This window comes from Mesitornis unicolor, unplaced genomic scaffold (assembly GCF_000695765.1).
Source record: "Mesitornis unicolor isolate BGI_N332 unplaced genomic scaffold, ASM69576v1 scaffold17217, whole genome shotgun sequence".
Classification (NCBI taxonomy): Eukaryota; Metazoa; Chordata; class Aves; order Mesitornithiformes; family Mesitornithidae; genus Mesitornis; species Mesitornis unicolor.
In genome coordinates, this window is record NW_010195983.1 from 45,759 (window position 1) to 62,749 (window position 16,991).

General features: G+C 45.0%; 1 protein-coding gene across 1 annotated transcript in view; it reads right to left on the reverse strand.

Moving 5' to 3' along the window:
- LOC104543646 (paired box protein Pax-3-like) overlaps positions 1–16,984 on the reverse strand; it is a gene marked incomplete at both ends in the record, with an annotated part of 61,922 nt that extends 44,938 nt beyond the window's left edge. Inside the window, one exon of the mRNA XM_010188306.1 lies at positions 16,783–16,984. Coding sequence (XP_010186608.1) covers positions 16,783–16,984 — 202 coding nt within the window. The remainder of the gene's footprint in view (positions 1–16,782) is intronic.
- Positions 16,985–16,991: the final 7 nt, after the last annotated feature.

Consider the following 16,991-nt stretch of genomic DNA (forward strand, 5'->3'; position numbering starts at 1 on the left):
AAGTAAATAGCCTTGCATGCATCAGTGTAGCTCATTGGTATTTTAGGCTTGTGGTACAGACCACTTGGGAACACATGAGAGCTGCTTTCTCTGTTAGACATTCTCTGGTTTCTCTGCTGTGCCTCTGCCTTTAATAAAGATTGATGCAACACACACAGATCGCTAAAGCAGCAGCACGTTCTGAGGGGGTTTTTTTGCACGTCTCCAGAACACAGCCTTGCAGGTAACACTGAATTGCTGCTTAAATCCATTTTTAACCCAGGTAAGTGACTGCTGCATTTACCATCATGTAAATAAACTCCCAGGTTAAAAACAAACAAAGAAACAAACAAAAAAACCCCACACCACACCTTTCAAAATTCACAAAATGAAATTATGATTTAAGGTCTTGTTGAAGACCTTTCTCAATGTTATTTACATGAGACATGAAGTTCAGTGGTTGATTTATTGCACAGCAGTTATATCCTTGGACTACTTATATTAAAACAAATTGGGGCTATTTTTCCCACCTCACAGGCAATTTACAATGTGTGAATAATTTTTCAGAGTCAGAGAAATAGGAGCACGTCTAGAGAACAGCTTCCCCTTTCGCCTGGCACAGTGCCTTCCCAGCAAGGCAGAAGTGGAATTTCTGAGACTCCTTTACGAATAAGCAATAAGAGACTCATGAGACGGGAGAGTTTAGTAGCTTCCAAAAAGGCACATCAACTGCAAACAGAGATAGTTCAGGCTGGGTACCTCTGTTTGCACATGATCTATTGCCTCCTCTTCTGCTGCAGAAGGAGGACTCCAGCTCCCAGAATAAACAGCTCTCCCCATCTTACCTCAAGAAAAACCTGTCAGGAAAGAAACAGCCTAGCAAGTTTTCACTTTGGCCTTTGAAGTTCCTCCTTGGCTGACTGATGCTCGCCCATACATAACTAGAAGAAAAGACTTCCATTGTGCCACTCTTCACACCAAGCGTATTATTCTCCAGACAAAAGCTTTCGGTCTAACTTTTAAACACACCTCTCTTTAGGGTGTACTGTTTCTAAGCCATAAAATCTTTTTTGTTCATTAAAAAAGAAAAAAAAGACAGCTTTTCCCCCTCAGGCAATCTACATTGCTTGATAGTTTTTTGTATTACTTTTTGCAAGCAGATACCACAGCCACACAGCAGTTAGCAACAGAACAGCCAGTTCTCATCCTCAGAAATACCATGTTTTTCCCCAGCATAGTCTCCAGGGGCTTATCCAGCCCAGCTTCAAACATGAAATGCAACCATTGTAGGAACTCCCTGGTTTTAGACAAGACCTGGTGAATAATTGCTCTCCCTGAAAACATCTCCAACATCTGGCAACTTGCCGCTATTTGCAAGGTCTGTGTGCTGGGTCAGGGAGGGATGCAGGAGCAGGGCAGGGGGTTAAGCAATGAACATGCTCAGCACCTGCTTGCTCTCCGCCTGATTCTAATCAGTATTCTCCTCTCATGCCCAGGAATGCTAGAATTCCTCAGTGTCCTCAAAAAAACCCCAAACTTTTCCCCCTCAAGGAAAAGGAAGGGGGGGAGGAAAAGAAACCCTCTTAGTTTAGGGTCTGACCAAATTTCATTAACAACAGTGCAAGTCTTACCATTACATTCAGTGGGCATTTATGAGAAATCTCGCATGCTTGACACCGTTAATTAGAGGAATTAGAGTGGTTTAAAAAAAAAATAAATCAAAAAACTCCACAAAACAAACCCCACAATTTTACTGTTTAAAAAACCGACTGTAACGCCACCATTTTCCTTGAAACTCTAGAAATCATCTCGCCTTACTGCAAGTCATACTGCAGTTGCACATCTAAAAATTTTTCGTATTTAGGATCTGGTGACAAGTTCCAAGCAGTCTATCAACTGGAACTGACTGCGCAGATTTTTGGCTCATAGCTTTTTGTCCAAGACTGGACTATTTCTCTCTGTCAGGGAAAATGTTTATAAAAGAAAGTACAGATTTCATTTTAAAAAAATAAAAAAAAAGGAACTTTAAAACCAAACCAAAACAGTTCATCTCTAATCAGTCTATATAACACAAAATCCCACCACTGAGAAATGCATTCAGTTGCAGAAAAGATTTTGAAAGCTACAGTTTTAAACTAGAAATACTAGCAATATACAACAATGTTTAAAGCATTCTTTTTGTCTCCTTTTTCTGCTCTGTTCATACTTCTCTTTTAATAAGTACATCAGTAAAAAATATGCAACAGCAACACCTAGTTCTAGAAAACAGCCCGAGACCCACGTACCCAGCCACACCACATAAGTTTCGAGCATTGACTATATGCTCACAAACAAAGATTATTTGCATAGATTACTGAATAGATTTTCCACACCACATATTTGAGCAAATTGCAGGCTATTCATGGGAAACTCAGCAAAACCAGCCAAAAAGTATGTATCATTAATTGCCGTACTGCAGTAAATACACTGTGGCTCAGAGCCTCAGAATAAATTGAGGCAACACCTCTCAGTTCATGAACATAATCCCAGACCACACTAGCTATTGATCTGCTTCTGCTGTAAGCAATAGTAATGGAAGTATTAGAAATAAAAACAGTGAGACTTGATCACAGAACACAGAATCCCAGAACGTTAGGGATTGGAAGGGACCTCAAAAGCTCATCCAGTCCAACCCCCCTGCCGGAGCAGGAACACCCAGATGAGGTTACACAGGAAGGCGTCCAGGCGGGTTTTGAATGTCTGCAGAGAAGGAGACTCCACAACCTCTCTGGGCAGCCTGGGCCAGGGCTCTGGCACCCTCACTGAGAAGAAGTTTCTTCTCCAATTGAAGTGGAACCTCCTGTGTTCCAGTTTGTGTCCGTTACCCCTTGTCCTATCATTGTTTGTCACCGAGAAGAGCCTGGCTCCATCCTCGTGACACTCACCCTTTAAATATTTATAAACATGAATGAGGTCTCCCCTCAGTCTCCTCTTCTGCAAACTAAAGAGCCCCAGCTCCCTCAGCCGCTCCTCAGAAGGGAGATGCTCCACTCCCTCCATCATCTTTGTAGCCCTACGCTGGACTCTCTCCAGCAGTTCCTGTCCTTCCTGAACTGAGGGGCCCAGAACTGGACACAATATTCCAGATGCGGTCTCACCAGGGCAGAGCAGAGGGGGAGGGGGATCTACTTCTTTAAAACACGCTCACCTGCTGCTCTGGGCCAGGGGTACAGCATTGCCCTGTTCAGTTAAGAAGTGCTCCACACCATGGGCCACTGGACCAGAGGGCACTCACTGGCCTCTCTACAACCAACCTAGTGCTCCCCAGCTCTGCAACCTCAAAGGCTGGAAGCCCAACTGCTCTTCCAAAGGCAGATTACATTCCTTCCTAGCCACAGACCATTCATTCGGAACCATCATTTCATCTGGATTTGCAGTTTCAACAGATGAGCTATGGCAGCTGAACCTATACAAGACTTACGACTTCTGAATGCCAGGCATTTGGAAATACCAATATCATTGGTCCCATTTCTATAAAAAAAAGAAACCTCTTCACCTCACACAAAGATATAGAGAAGACTGAGCCAAAGAGGAGCAGCTGACACAGGCAGATCTACACTCCAGACTCTTCTCTGCTGCACAGGCTGCTGAGGTGCACAGCAACAGGAGGGGAAATTAAAAATAAGAGCGTAGCAAGCAAGAAACAACAGCTACTTCCTGCTCTGGAGGATCACCAGCAAGCAGAGGCAAACACCAGTAACTGGGGAGGAGGACAGAGCAGTCCCATCTTTGCTGACTCCAGGCACAGGCAATGCAGAGTCACTCTGAGAAACACGGTCAAATCATACCAACTTAAACTAGGTCTCTTCCAAACCAAACCCAGCTTTTCTGGCACTAATCTTGCTATGACCACTTTTACCACGTTTGTTTGCATTTAGGAGTATCACTTGCTTGCAAACTCATTAGACACCAAAATGACTCTTTCCTACTCAAGAAGAGTATTTAAAAAAAGCTCCCTCATCCCACCCCAAAGATGCAGAACCACACTCACCACAGCCCACTCCAAAGACTGTTAAAGCCTATAGAAAGATGCCTTTGGCAGCCCCTTTCTTGCAGCTGTGGGAACTCCAGCAGCAAACCAGTACCAGCTGTGCAAGAGGGGGGAAGCCGTTTAGCTCAAATCACCAGGACCCAAGATATCTACTGAAAGAGCTGAACATCAGAAAGTGGAAAGCACCACCTACAAAGCACAACTGCAGCTGCAGTGTCTCCACCTAGAGAATACAACGGTTCTGTGGAAGATTTAAACTTCACATTAAAAACAATGAAAAACACAAGTCCCCTAGAAGAGAAGGGCAGATGCAGAGCAAGGAAGTGCCCCAGGTTGGAAACAGGGTAGCCCTAGCTCCCGCATGGGCTGTGCTTAGAGGTGCTGCTCTGAATCACTGAGGGCTCTCCTCGCCATCGTGAGGTCACAGCGGGAGAAGCACAATGGGTCTTTGAACCAATGGATCTGACCCCTCAAAATTGGGGCAAGGTACCCCAAGGGCACGCCACTCCTCAAAACCCATGGGGCTGAAACAGGAAGAGTAACAGCAAGAAAACAAAGTGCACCTGAAGAAGTTTGTTTTGCTGTCCTGGGAAACTCATCATCTTTGCACACTCTCTCAGTGCTACCCAAAAATAAGTGCCAGGTGGCCTATTTCTTTAATAGAGTGACTTTTCTGCACGATAACATCTAAGATTGTACACAGATGAGTCCCTACTATGCTCTGTGATCACCTGGAGTATCTTTCCCCTCCTCTTCCATAAGTCTTTTCTGGGGTGTTTTATTTTTTACGTATGATTACCATTAGCTAGATTCCAATACTAGATGTATTTTGGATTTTTTTAATACCCACTCTAATTTTTTGCCTCAGATTTACTCTTCCAGGGCTGACAAGTCTGTTCCTGATACCAAATTAAGAGAAATATTTATGTCACTGATCACCACTCCATCTTTTCGACTGGCAATGCAAGAGAAGGACAGTATTAAAGTTCTTTCTTCGGCAAGTGACCTCCAAGACTTTGGGAAAAAAATCTTCTTTATGCCTGTCATAGTGTAGGGTTTGACAAATATTTGCATTGGATCTCCCGACTTCTCTCCCAAAATTTAATTTGCTGTGTTGCTCAGACTGAAAGGCTGAGGGGGGGATGCGGGTTAGGAGGACAGAGCACGCCTCCCCTTGTGATCCCCTGCGGCCAGGGAGGAGCCAGAAATCGGAGCCAGAAGCAGCTCTCTGCCTCGGGTCCTGCGGGGAGGGACTTGGGAGCACGCTGGTTACAGAGCTGCTCGCAGCAGAGGGCCAGGGGCTTTGTTTGCCTTTTTTTTTTTTCTCGCTAAATCATGTGTTAGAAAAATTTTAAGTGCAGTTCTCCAAAACATCTCTTTTTAATTTGCTCTGCTTGTAACATTTCAACTACGCCTGCTTCCCACGTGAGACCTCTTACATCAATTAAAAATATATATGTTTAGTGCTATAAAGTCTTGCTAAGTCTGAGAAAGTGAATGAGCTCTCTCAAATCTGAAATGTAACTAAGCTTTCATATCAGGGCCAAATTCACCCTAAGTAACCTACACAGCCCTACTGAGAGCAAAGGTTTGTTCAGATGTAAATGACAGCGCAATTTGGTCTCAAGAACCTTTTTAAACATTGACGGAGAAGGAAATAATAAAGAGACTTCACCAAAAGTGAACATCCCAAGAGCCTGCAATACTTTGTGCTGGTTGAGTCCTCGCTGGGCACCAGCTCAGCGCAGGCTGTCCTGAATCACCTGCCCCAGCACACACAGCGTGCGGTTTATGCCAATCTTGCTGCTGTTCTGAAAAGGTTGGACAAGCGGTTAGTTTTAAAGGCTTTTCAAAAGGTAACACCATATTTGTTGGAAAACAAATTGTGGATGCTAAAGCAACAGGCATTAGTGTGGCTTTCTGTATAGCTGCCAAATACTTGAGCATTTCTGCTTGATCCTGTTGACTTAAAAGGGAGCAGGTCCAATCAGCTTTTCTAAACCAGTGATGAACCCACAGGGTGATTTCCAAACTGCAGCATCTACTGAACGATCTTCTAAATAGATTCCTAAATGTTTTCTTTTATTATTTTCCAGTTCCACAGACGGCAGCAAAGAACACAGTTAAGCTATATCCCATACATGTAACAGCTAACATAGGAAGCAATAGAGGTCAGAGCAAATGGTAATTTTCTCTACACTCCACCTATTAAAAAAGTAAAGAAAAAGGTATAGAAAAGTTTGTAGACCACTCTCCCACCGAAACATTGCACCACAAAGGTTTGACAACTACTCACTTAAAACGTCACTCCTTGTGTGAACAGTCCTTAGTCAGATAACTTTTCTGACTTGGGTGAAACTATAGGAAGTGGGCAAGTGGACCTTGCAGGATGGTAGTCATTGGAAGCTGCCCCTTTGTGCGCGTGAGTACCGATGATCTAAGTCAGCGTTTGCTCACACACCAGAGTCAGTCCACCAGCTGCAGTGGAGTTAATTTTGATTTACACCTTGGTAAATGGAATTCCTGAGGGGTTTTTGGTTTGGGTTGGGTTTTGTTTGTTTGCTTGTTTTTTAAAAAAATCATACTTTGCAGAATTTAATTGTGAAAATGGGAAAGTAGTGTATTTCGCCTTCCATTTTCACATTTCTTTAGCTAAACTTTTGCCACTTCCTTTTCTCCCTGTCAAAACACCTCCTTCCTGAAGATAATTTCTTTTGCTGGTCATGAAACCAGTGCAAACCTGACTTCCAGCTAGTTCTGTGCAGGCTTTTTCTCACCACTCAGTCTGACCAGAGGGGCTGTGTAGGTGTCAGCATCCTCACTCAGCCACTGTTTTCCATGGTCATGCTTCAACTCTTCAGCACTTCAACCAGATCAACCAACCAGGTCAAAATGAGAAGGAAGCCCTGCCACATGATCTTCAGCAAAAAGGGATTTTCTGTGGAAGTTTTAACCACTACCCTGTTAGCCTGGTTTCTCTAAAACCTGTCTGTAGTCATCTCTACCTTTCTCTAATACAGTTAAAGATGTAGAGATGCAAGGTAGTTTTAAGTAAGAAAAGCCAATGGCATCTTGGCCTGTATTAAAATCAGCGTGACCAGCAGGGCCAGGGAGGTGATCATCCCCCTGGACTCGGCACTGGTGAGGCCGCACCTCGAGTGCTGTGTTCAGTTCTGGGCCCCTCACTGTAAGAAGGATGTGGAGATTCTGGAGCGTGTTCAGAGAGGAGCCACAAGGATGGGGAGGGCTCTGGAGAACAAGCCTGATGAGGAGCGGCTGAGGGAACTGGGCTTGTTTAGCCTGGAGAAGAGAAGGCTGAGGGGAGACCTCATCACCACCTCCAACTGCCTCAAGGGAGGTTGTGGAGAGGTGGGTGCTGGTCTCTTCTCCCAGGTGATGGGGGATAGAACAAGGGGAAACGGCACCAAGCTGTGCCAAGGGAGGTTCAGGTTAGAGATAAGGAGGAAGTTCTTTACTGAGAGGGTCGTCAGAAGCTGGACCAGGCTGCCCAGGGAGGTGGTGGAGTCACCATCCCTGGATGGATTTAAAGAGCGGGTAGACGAGGTACTTAGGGATATGGTTTAGTGGGTAGACAGGAACGGTTGGACGTGATGATCTCAGAGGTCTTTTCCAACCGAGCGATTCTGTGATTCTGGGAAGTACACCTTGGTTACACTGAGTATGCTGGTGCCACTGCCTCGCAGAGGGTATATGCATTATAAGCTGGTTACATTTTTAACAAAGAAAAACAAAGTAATTTAAGCAGAAGAACTGTAGTTGTTACTGCTTTTCTGGGTTGGTATATGGAACACATCCTGATGATACTGGCTCGAGCAGTCCTAATCATTTCAATAAGGTGAATGAGACTTGACAGAGGCTGAATAAGCTGCCTGCTTGCAGAAGCGTCAGCTGCAGACACTATATTTCTCATACGATTCAAACCATGGTGATCTATTTGACATTATATCTGATAAAGAAATTACTACATAGTAATTTTTGGATCAGACATCCAACATGAGGCATATCATAAATGAAAAAAAATCCTTAAGATAGGTCTCTATATGGACTTGTGCATGATATAAACATTTGTCATTTTTGGCAAAACGTCTGCATCCAGGCAGCTATCCATGAAAACATCAGAAGGTAGGATGTGTATCACTGTCCTAACGACAGCTCTCCACGGAAACAAACAAGGTGAGTTCACGGAACCTAAGGAAATTTGTACCCAAAATGCTTTCAAAAAAATTTAGCTGTAACTCTGGGGCAAAATGTCTCCTGAAGTATGCATGGATTGGTATTTTATTCAGAGAGAACCAGACCAAACAAAGACAGAGTGTATTTAAGAAACAGAATGAGAAAGTGCTGATTAAGAAAAAAATCTGGTTTAGCCCTTTACTCTGCTGTTTGTCACTACAGGAGAGGAGGCTCACCCATGTGAAAATCAGCGTGCCACCAGAAGCAGCTTTCTGTCTTTACCAGGCTTCTTACTAACGTCTGTGAAGCTAAATTTCCACGTCCAGATTTGTCAGTGGAAGCAGCAGGACCTGGACCTAATGCTCACACACCCTGCAATTCAGATGAAACTTCGTATCATAATTACAAGCCAAGATAACACATACAGATTGCACAGCCTCTTCCACTGAGGATGTAGTGGAATATATTTTACTGTCTCTGAAATAAGTAGCTGTCTGTAACGCAACAAGGATCTGATTATTCTCAAGGGCTCTCACTTGCTTTTCAGCACAGCCCAGCTGACCCAACCTTCCCCCCTTTTTTAAGGAGGGGCAGTACAACCCTGCAGGTGAGGTCTGTGAAATCAAACCCAAAGAAAATGCTGCCAGCTCGTTTGTGTCCCCTTTACACTGAGACCAACGTGGAGAACTGGCTGGCTTCTCAGACTCCTTTTCTTTTAGTGGCAGCCCTGGACCTTTTATCTTCTATGTGATTTAGTATAAAAAAACCCACAACATTTTTGTTTCGTTTGGACTACACTCAAAAAAAGATTACAGGCAATAAAATTAGTTTTGTTAAAATTCAATGAAATACCATGTATTTTAACTGTTACAATAGTAAAAATTCAATGCATTGTATACTAAAAATAAAACCATTCAAACAAAATCAAATCCAATAAGGCTAAACAAAATCCCCCGCAAAACTGTAAGATCATACCCTGCATACTTCCAAGAGACCATGCAAAATAAGGATTCCATTCAAATTTCACATCTCATTAAAGACAATTTGGTCATTAATCCATACGGGTTTAGGAGCAAAGGAGGATTTTCCAAGACAGATAAACTGAAATGATCCTCCTTTGATCTCTGAGGTTCAGAATCAGCGACAATGGAAGATGAACAACAAGGGGCAGAACTACTGGCCTTTTAATGTCCCACAATGGCATCGGCAAACAACTACTTAATCAATATTTGGCCAGGGACACTGAAAACTTCCTTTTGAAATTTTAATTCCTAGTTGTAAAACAACTGTAGGGCAACCAGCAAGATAAGACATTAAACTGACTGCTTAATTGCCTTTTACTGTCTTCCTAGTTATATATGCACATTCTTAATAGTTGGTGAATCTTTGTTTACTAGGATGAATAAATGACCTGTCGACAATTACATCAAACTCCACTAACTAAATAATCTTGGCTCATGACACACTTTAACTCTAATGTGTCCTTAGTGAGTTTTAATTTCATTAAGCTTCACTTTTTTCCCCCCCCTCCCCAGTCCGAGTGATTTAAACTGAATTAGTTTAACAGCATGGGGCAGGAGTACTCCAGGGCAAGTAAAGTGAAATGCCACACTCACACCACACTAAACAAGGGCTTGCGGTGAATTATGTTACTGTGCATCATTTTTATTAGCCAGAGCGCTCAGCGTTTGGGGAAGACTTGGAAATATCCTACATTTTTATTTAGATATTTTGTTCTTTCTCTAGCCACATGTGTTTGTTACATAGGATTTAAAGTGACATTTACACGGAGAAATCCACATTGACTGGCTTGCTCTGATTTATTGCTTCGCGTTTCACTCAATTTCTTCTTAAATTAACCAGAGAGTACTTTGTAGTTCTGCTTCATTTCCCAGTGCAGTTTTATTACACAGCCCTGGGGACTCACTATAATGTATCACTATCAACTTTATTGGCTTCCCTCTTCCAAACTTTGTTCCAACCCTGATCAATAAGTAAACCTAATACCAAACTAAACCTTCCCTGTGCAGGTGTTAAACAAAAGCATTGTCTTTGATACAACAGAGAATTACGATTCAAAATCAGGTCCAGAATATAGTCTGTTTTAAGAATTTCATTGGCACCAACTTCTACTTTCAGAACTAATCGCTAATTATTTTTAATCTAATTAAAATCTCTGCCTGTCTGTCTGCTGATAGCATCGCTACCTCTCTGTAAACACAGACAGAAAGATCCTTGCACTGGATGAGAGTTTTGCCGGAGACTTTCACTCAGGATTAGAGTCACACTCCTGTTTAGTGGGCAGTGTCTTTTAACAGAAGAGAACAAATTTGGGCCCCATTCCTGGCTGCCCCAACCCACGTGAGACACTTTGCACACATGAATAGGCTCTTTGAGTGGGATTCCTCGCCGTTACCCACATATAATAGTGTTGGCAGAACTGGGGGTCTGATACACGATCCAGTAAACCCATCTCACATCCGAAACCTGAGGATTTCCCCCAGAGCTGCAGTTACTCATCACATTACAGAGCTGGTTTCAAGAAGAGCTTGATCCCCTACCGTCGTAAATTCCTACTGACGTCAAAGATTTTGCAGTCATAGGAGACTCCAGAAGGCCAGACATAAAATTCACACTTGCAGAGCAAGTCCTAGCCACACTGAAGACTTCGTGTGTTTCTTGCCTCAACCTTTCCAGAATAACACTGCATAAGTCTAATTGATGATTAAGACTTTCAGAACAACCAAATCAGATGCAAACTTCGGCACAAATTCAAGTAAATCAGCTGCTGTGGGTGAAACAATCCTGATATTTGCTAAAATAACATTTGCCTTTGCTCTAGATGCTTGCATTCAGAAGAACTGGAAGGGCTGCCCACAGCAGTTCTGTTTGAATAGGTGCCGACTGGTTTTAAGTTAAGGAAAGTTTTCCTAGGACAGAAAAACATGCAAACCCACTAATGAAATCATGATTTCAAGAAAGGGATATGATGTGTCTGTGTGTTACCTCCAAGAGCTGCTGCTAGACAGAGAAACCCTCTTTCTTCCCCCAGCTGGAAGTGTTACTGGTGCTCACGTAAGGCGATTAGCGTGCAGTTAGCCTGACAATCAGCACTCTCCTCAAAGTCCCCCAGCTCACCCTCCAGACAGGAGGGCACAGGCTGCTCCCGGCATCTCTGGAGCAGCAAACTCTGCTCTGAAGTCACTCAAAACGGAAGACATGTAGCACCTTTCTGAAAATGCTCAGCATGCTGGGACATCACGCTCTTGCTTGTTGGCGAGTTATTCTGTGCTGAGGTCATAAGTTATTATTTTTAGCTCAGAATAATGATTTGGAAGCAGGATCCTGGCCCAGAGCCCCACAGTGACAACAGGTCAGGCAGAAGAAACAACACTCAGATATAGTCCGGGTAAAAGAGACATCATCACCTATTTCAATTTGCACTTGTGCAGCACCTCGCTTTTCTATCCAGGACTGGACTCACACACTAGTGAGGTATGAGGAAAGAAAGGGAAAAAAACAGACAGAAAATACTCTCGGCACTCTCTGCCTTGAGCCAAATCCTGGAGCCGCTAGGGAGTTTTTCTTAATTAAGCACTATTTTCTTGTCAGCTCTGAAAGCCTCAGAAATTAAATTTTGTTCAAGATACACGAGCTGATTTTTAAGACCTGCTAGTCACCAAATCCGTGAGGTACTACATGAAATTCCAGACCCAAGCTGATAACTGCCTGCAGCCAGAGTCTTCATGGTTCATTCAGTAAGTGAATCTTTACTGGGAACATGGAGCCAGGGTACACATTGTGCTTCTCAGCCGTAAGACACAACAGTATTTCACATGACAAGTAAGTCCTCTTAGCACCGCGCTCTGGGACAGGACGCTGGAGCAAAACCACAACAAGTTCTGCATCAGAAAAACAGAACCACAACCTAACTCAGCATCTGCCTCGGACCATGCTCCGGCCACTAACCCAACAGTCTCCACGATGCAGAAACAAGTGAGATGACTCAAACTGATATCTGGTGCCTGCATGTTAATCCTGTCCCTTAATAAACTGCCTTTATTAGTTTAACAACCTAAAAATAACTGGCTGCATGATACTGACCAACTCTAATCAAAACATCTGCAAGCTCATCTAGCCTGAGCTACCCTTCAGAACATGTGCCACCACTTCAAAGCCTCTGCATCAAGTCAGTAATTGTAACGCTGCATCTAAATATTTAAGCTAGGGGCTGGTAGTCGCGTGTCCCATTTACAGTCAGCATCTGTCCTCTAATTCCATTACAGTACAAAGCAAAAATGTTTCCCAAAACTCGCAAACAGGAAAAGCATCACACAGCTAGAGAAGCAGCAGCAGCAGCTTGAACTTTCTAGCTGCTGAGCGGGCCTTTTGTGCTAAGGTCTTCTTTTTTTCCCCCCTTCAAACTCCTCACATACACACACAAAAATAGGGGTGGTGCCGAAATTGTATTAATGTGAGCCTCAGGCACACAGAAAAAAAAGAAAAGAGGAAGGGGAGGGAGAGGGGGGAAGGGTTTGGTCCAAGATGAAAGTAAGAAGGAAATAAAGGAGGCAATTTAGTCTGCTGTAGCCTGAATTGCTCTCAGTACAGCCAAGGGTAGAGGCTTGGGATGAGTAGGGCCCTTTTTGGACGGGTGCGCATGACTGGGGGAGGATCTGCCAGGACAGGGCCCGGGGGCCAATTCCGAAGGCCGGGAACAGAGGCTCCCTTTGAGGCTGGGCGGGGGGTCCCGGCCCCGGCCCCAGCCCGCGCCGCCTGCTCGCTCGCAGAGGGCCCACCAGCTCTACGCCCCATCCCCATCGCCGGAGCGCTGAAAGCCACCGGTTTCTGCCAGAAAACAACAGCGATCTTATGAAGAAGGGAGTTATCAGATTAGTCAGCAAACCATGGTGCGCATAGCTCTCACTAAAGGTACAAGAGACTCCCTCTTCTGTAGCAGTTATGCTAAAAATATGCCCTGATGCACCATATAAAGGCACAAAAGTTTCTCCTTCGTGTTCTTTAATTAGAGCTTATGCCTTTAAGAAAAACATTGCGCATGCAGGAATACAGACATGCTATTATAGAGTTATAAGCTTCCTGACACGTATGCGCTGTGACAATCATGGTTTTCTTTAAATATATATCCAAAATCAGGGTAGAGGGTGACACCGACAGAAATGCCAAAATACAGCAAAGTGGGCTGCACATGTAGCACCCGTGAATGCTGGTGAGAGATTTAAGTGTCCATGAACAGAGGCTGAAACAGAATTACAGGGGGGCACATCAAAGTTCACCTACACTTCTATACGTGATGGGAGAAATCCCAAGCCACACGATATACTGTTTCTATTGCGCATTTTTCAAAAATATCATGTTTCACTTTTCCCTAATCCTACTCTGCTATAAGTACTCCCCAAATCCCAAATGTTGAATTAGCTACCATAAAAATTACAACAGTTATTATCCTTTCCCTTGGAAAAAAATGCCTCTCTCCAAGCCACTTAAATGCCCAGTGAGGTGGGGATTTGAGGCAACAACAGCCAATGTCCACTACTAGATGTGTGTTCCCGAGCAGGAAAGTGATTGCCTGCTCCACATTCAGCCCCAGGATTTGCTTTCTGACCTAACCAAAAGCCTTCCCTTGCACCTCCCTGCGCCCACACTCCTGCTACTGGGACACCCTGAGCCCCCAACACCAGATCTATAAAAATTACTCGAACTATGATAGACTCCAGCATACTTTTTCACTCTGTAACACAGAGCACGCCCACAGCGAGCTCTCAGTGGTGAGCTACCACAGGAGAGTTTTGCTGCGCGCCGCCAGGATAACCTTCAGATATCCCGCAAGCAACTCTGGTGCCAGAGAAAGCCTCCGAGACGCCCTGTCAGCACCTCTGCCACATCAGCCCTCACGCGGGCAGGTGGGCACTGGCAAATACGATCCCGCAGCATCAAAATCCTCAGGAGCACTGCCAGTTATTTCAGTAAGACAGCAGGATCTGACCTGATGATTTTTATAGATGGGATGAAATGGAAGCTCCTCTGCTGGCAATGGGAGTTGAAGCAGAACCTTATTTGTTGGCCATATCCAGAAAGTAGCGGTAGACTTGGTTTATGGTTATTTTTCTTGTAATGAGCTCTCCAGTGTGTTGTCCCTATAGTATCACGCGGTACCTACGGCATGTGTATGGTAACAAATGCTCTCTTGAGCAGCAGCTCTCTCGCACCGCAGCATCCTGGCCGCTCCAGTAATAAGATTAAGCAACAGCTTGCTAGTCAGGGAGGGGGAGCAGGCGTTGCCGCGGAGAAGAGCACACTCCCCCTCCAACTGCCAGCCCTTCCCATGCACTGCCACAGCACAGACGGGATTATCGAGCTGCCATTTGCACAGAACTGCCCAGCCGCATTCATCCACCAAAAACATGCGCATATAAGGACAGGACAGGGCTGTGCTGCCCTATTCAGTAAGGGCGACTTTTGCCACCAACTGAACTCGGAAGAAGCAATGCAGAACACTCACGTCTGCAGAGAGAATGAAGGAGAGTGCACATCGGGGGGCAGAGCGCAGCCTCCTCATACGGCTGTGCTGAGGGGCATGAGCAAGCTCCCGTTCACAGCAAGGCACCGCCACCCCGGTGCTTTTCCTGCTGGAGTGTCATGGCTCCCTGAGCTGGAGGGCACCAGTCATATGCCCAGACACTGATTTATGGTAGATCAGGAGCCCTACTTTAAAAAATGGAGTCAAAGAACAGGAAGAACATTTCAGAGAGAAGTACATAGCGAGTTATATTGAGAATATTTTTTTCGGTTGCCATCTTTGTTAGTTACTTTTTGTTCCATACAGCAGGGATATTATCAAGGCTTCCTATCTTTTGGGTTTAATCTCTGTCGAGAAATTCAGGAAGGCAGAAAAGCTAGGTATTTTAAAACAACTAAGGCACTGAGTTTAGCTATTTTTCACTAAAATGGAGAGTCAAAGAACAGGAAGAATATTTCAGAGAGAAGTAGAGAGCGAGTTATATTGATATTTTTTTCGGTTGCCATCTTTGTTAGTTACTTTTTGTTCCATACAGCAGGGATATTATCAAGGCTTCCTATCTTTTGGGTTTAATCTCTGTCGAGAAATTCAGGAAGGCAGAAAAGCTAGGTATTTTAAAACAACTAAGGCACTGAGTTTAGCTATTTTTCACTTGGTGCACGCCCCTCTAGGAACAATTTTCTGGGGGAAATTCTGTGACCCCTCATACAGGGTCTGCTAGATTGGGCAATCAGACTGTGCCTTCTGGCTTAATCTATTACTTCATTAGCATCTTCTGCATGTTTGTATTACACACATCTACACAAACACTGACACACAGAAGATGAGGTTTCCCCAAAAGCTTTAGTAACAGAGCTGCAAACTAAGTTTTGGGAGTGTTTTAGGGTTTGTTCCTACACAACAAGGAGATATCCTATTCTTAAAGAACACATTTCAGCTGTCCTTCTTGAATGGTACTCATCATCTCTAAATGTCCAGAAATGCTAGAAACATTTTCTAGGTAAAAACAGCTACTTTTTCCATGGTGGAGAGTCCATAAAACTACGTGGAGCATCAGCTATTAGGGGCTCATTGAATAATTCATCCCTCATTGCAAGCCCATAATGTCTTTTCTCGGCCTTTTGTGGGGCTGTTTTCTCTTCTTTTCTCCTTGAATTATAAAAAGGTTGCCTTCTTTTGTTCACATCAAGCTGCTGCTAGCTGAAGCTTTGTCTGTGCAAAGCCAAAGTGTGAGTTTCAATGGACTCCCCCCTCTTTGTTTTCCAAGTTCATCTCCAAGTGTAGATTGTGTATAGAAGGCCTTCTTTGTAAAAGCTGGAAAAGTTGTACAAATGTTTGACCAGCTCATTTGGTACTTTTGTCTCGGCTTCACCAGTGCCTCTGCATGTGCTGGGCAGTGCTTCCACACACAGGCCAGGCAGCACAGCCAGGCTCTCTCCTGCCCTCCGCTCTGGCCCAGCCAGGTCCAGCTGGGCTCTCGCCTGCCCTCCACTCTGGCTCAGCCAGGCACGGCAGCAGCAGGGCAGTGGCTGCCCCCGGAGCAGCCCTTTGCCTCTGCCTCGTTCAGGATGCAGCCTCCTTGCAGTCCCTGACCAACCACCAACACAAGCTTTTCTCAGCAGTTTTAAGAGGAGAAAAACCACCGCATGCAGCTCCTGCCCTGCCCACGGCCGCAGAGACTTGAGGCCCTGGCTGCAGGCTTCTGCTTGGCTTGGGCTGGCCAGTCAATGGCGGGGGCTTCGCTGCCAGCTCCAGTCCTCCCTGCTCCCTGGCCCCCATCCCTGCTATTGAAGGCCAAACCAATGTCAACCCCCATCTTTGCCCCCACCTCCACATCATTCCCACACGCCGCATGACTGTGGTCAGAGGACAGGATAGGACATGGCAGCCCCCTCATCAGGGCTAGCTCCTCACCCTACACCTCCCACAACCTCTGGGAGGAAGGAGAGGGAAGGGGAGAGCGATACCCACCAACACCCCAGGCTGGCACAGGCCAGTCCCAGCGCTCTGCGGACAGCAGGGGAAAATGGGACTTTACCTCTTTCACTGAGGATGCCGTCAATGCTGTGCTTGGCCTTCTTGTCACCTTCCTCCACCTCCTTCCTTTCCAGCTCGGCCTCCTCTTCCTCGCCTTTCCCAAACTTGCTCCGCAGGATGCGGCTGATGGAGCTCACTTCGGGGGGAGCACAGAGTTGTGACCGAGATGGTCCCCAGCAGCACCCCACGGCGGCCAGGCCGGGCTGGGGA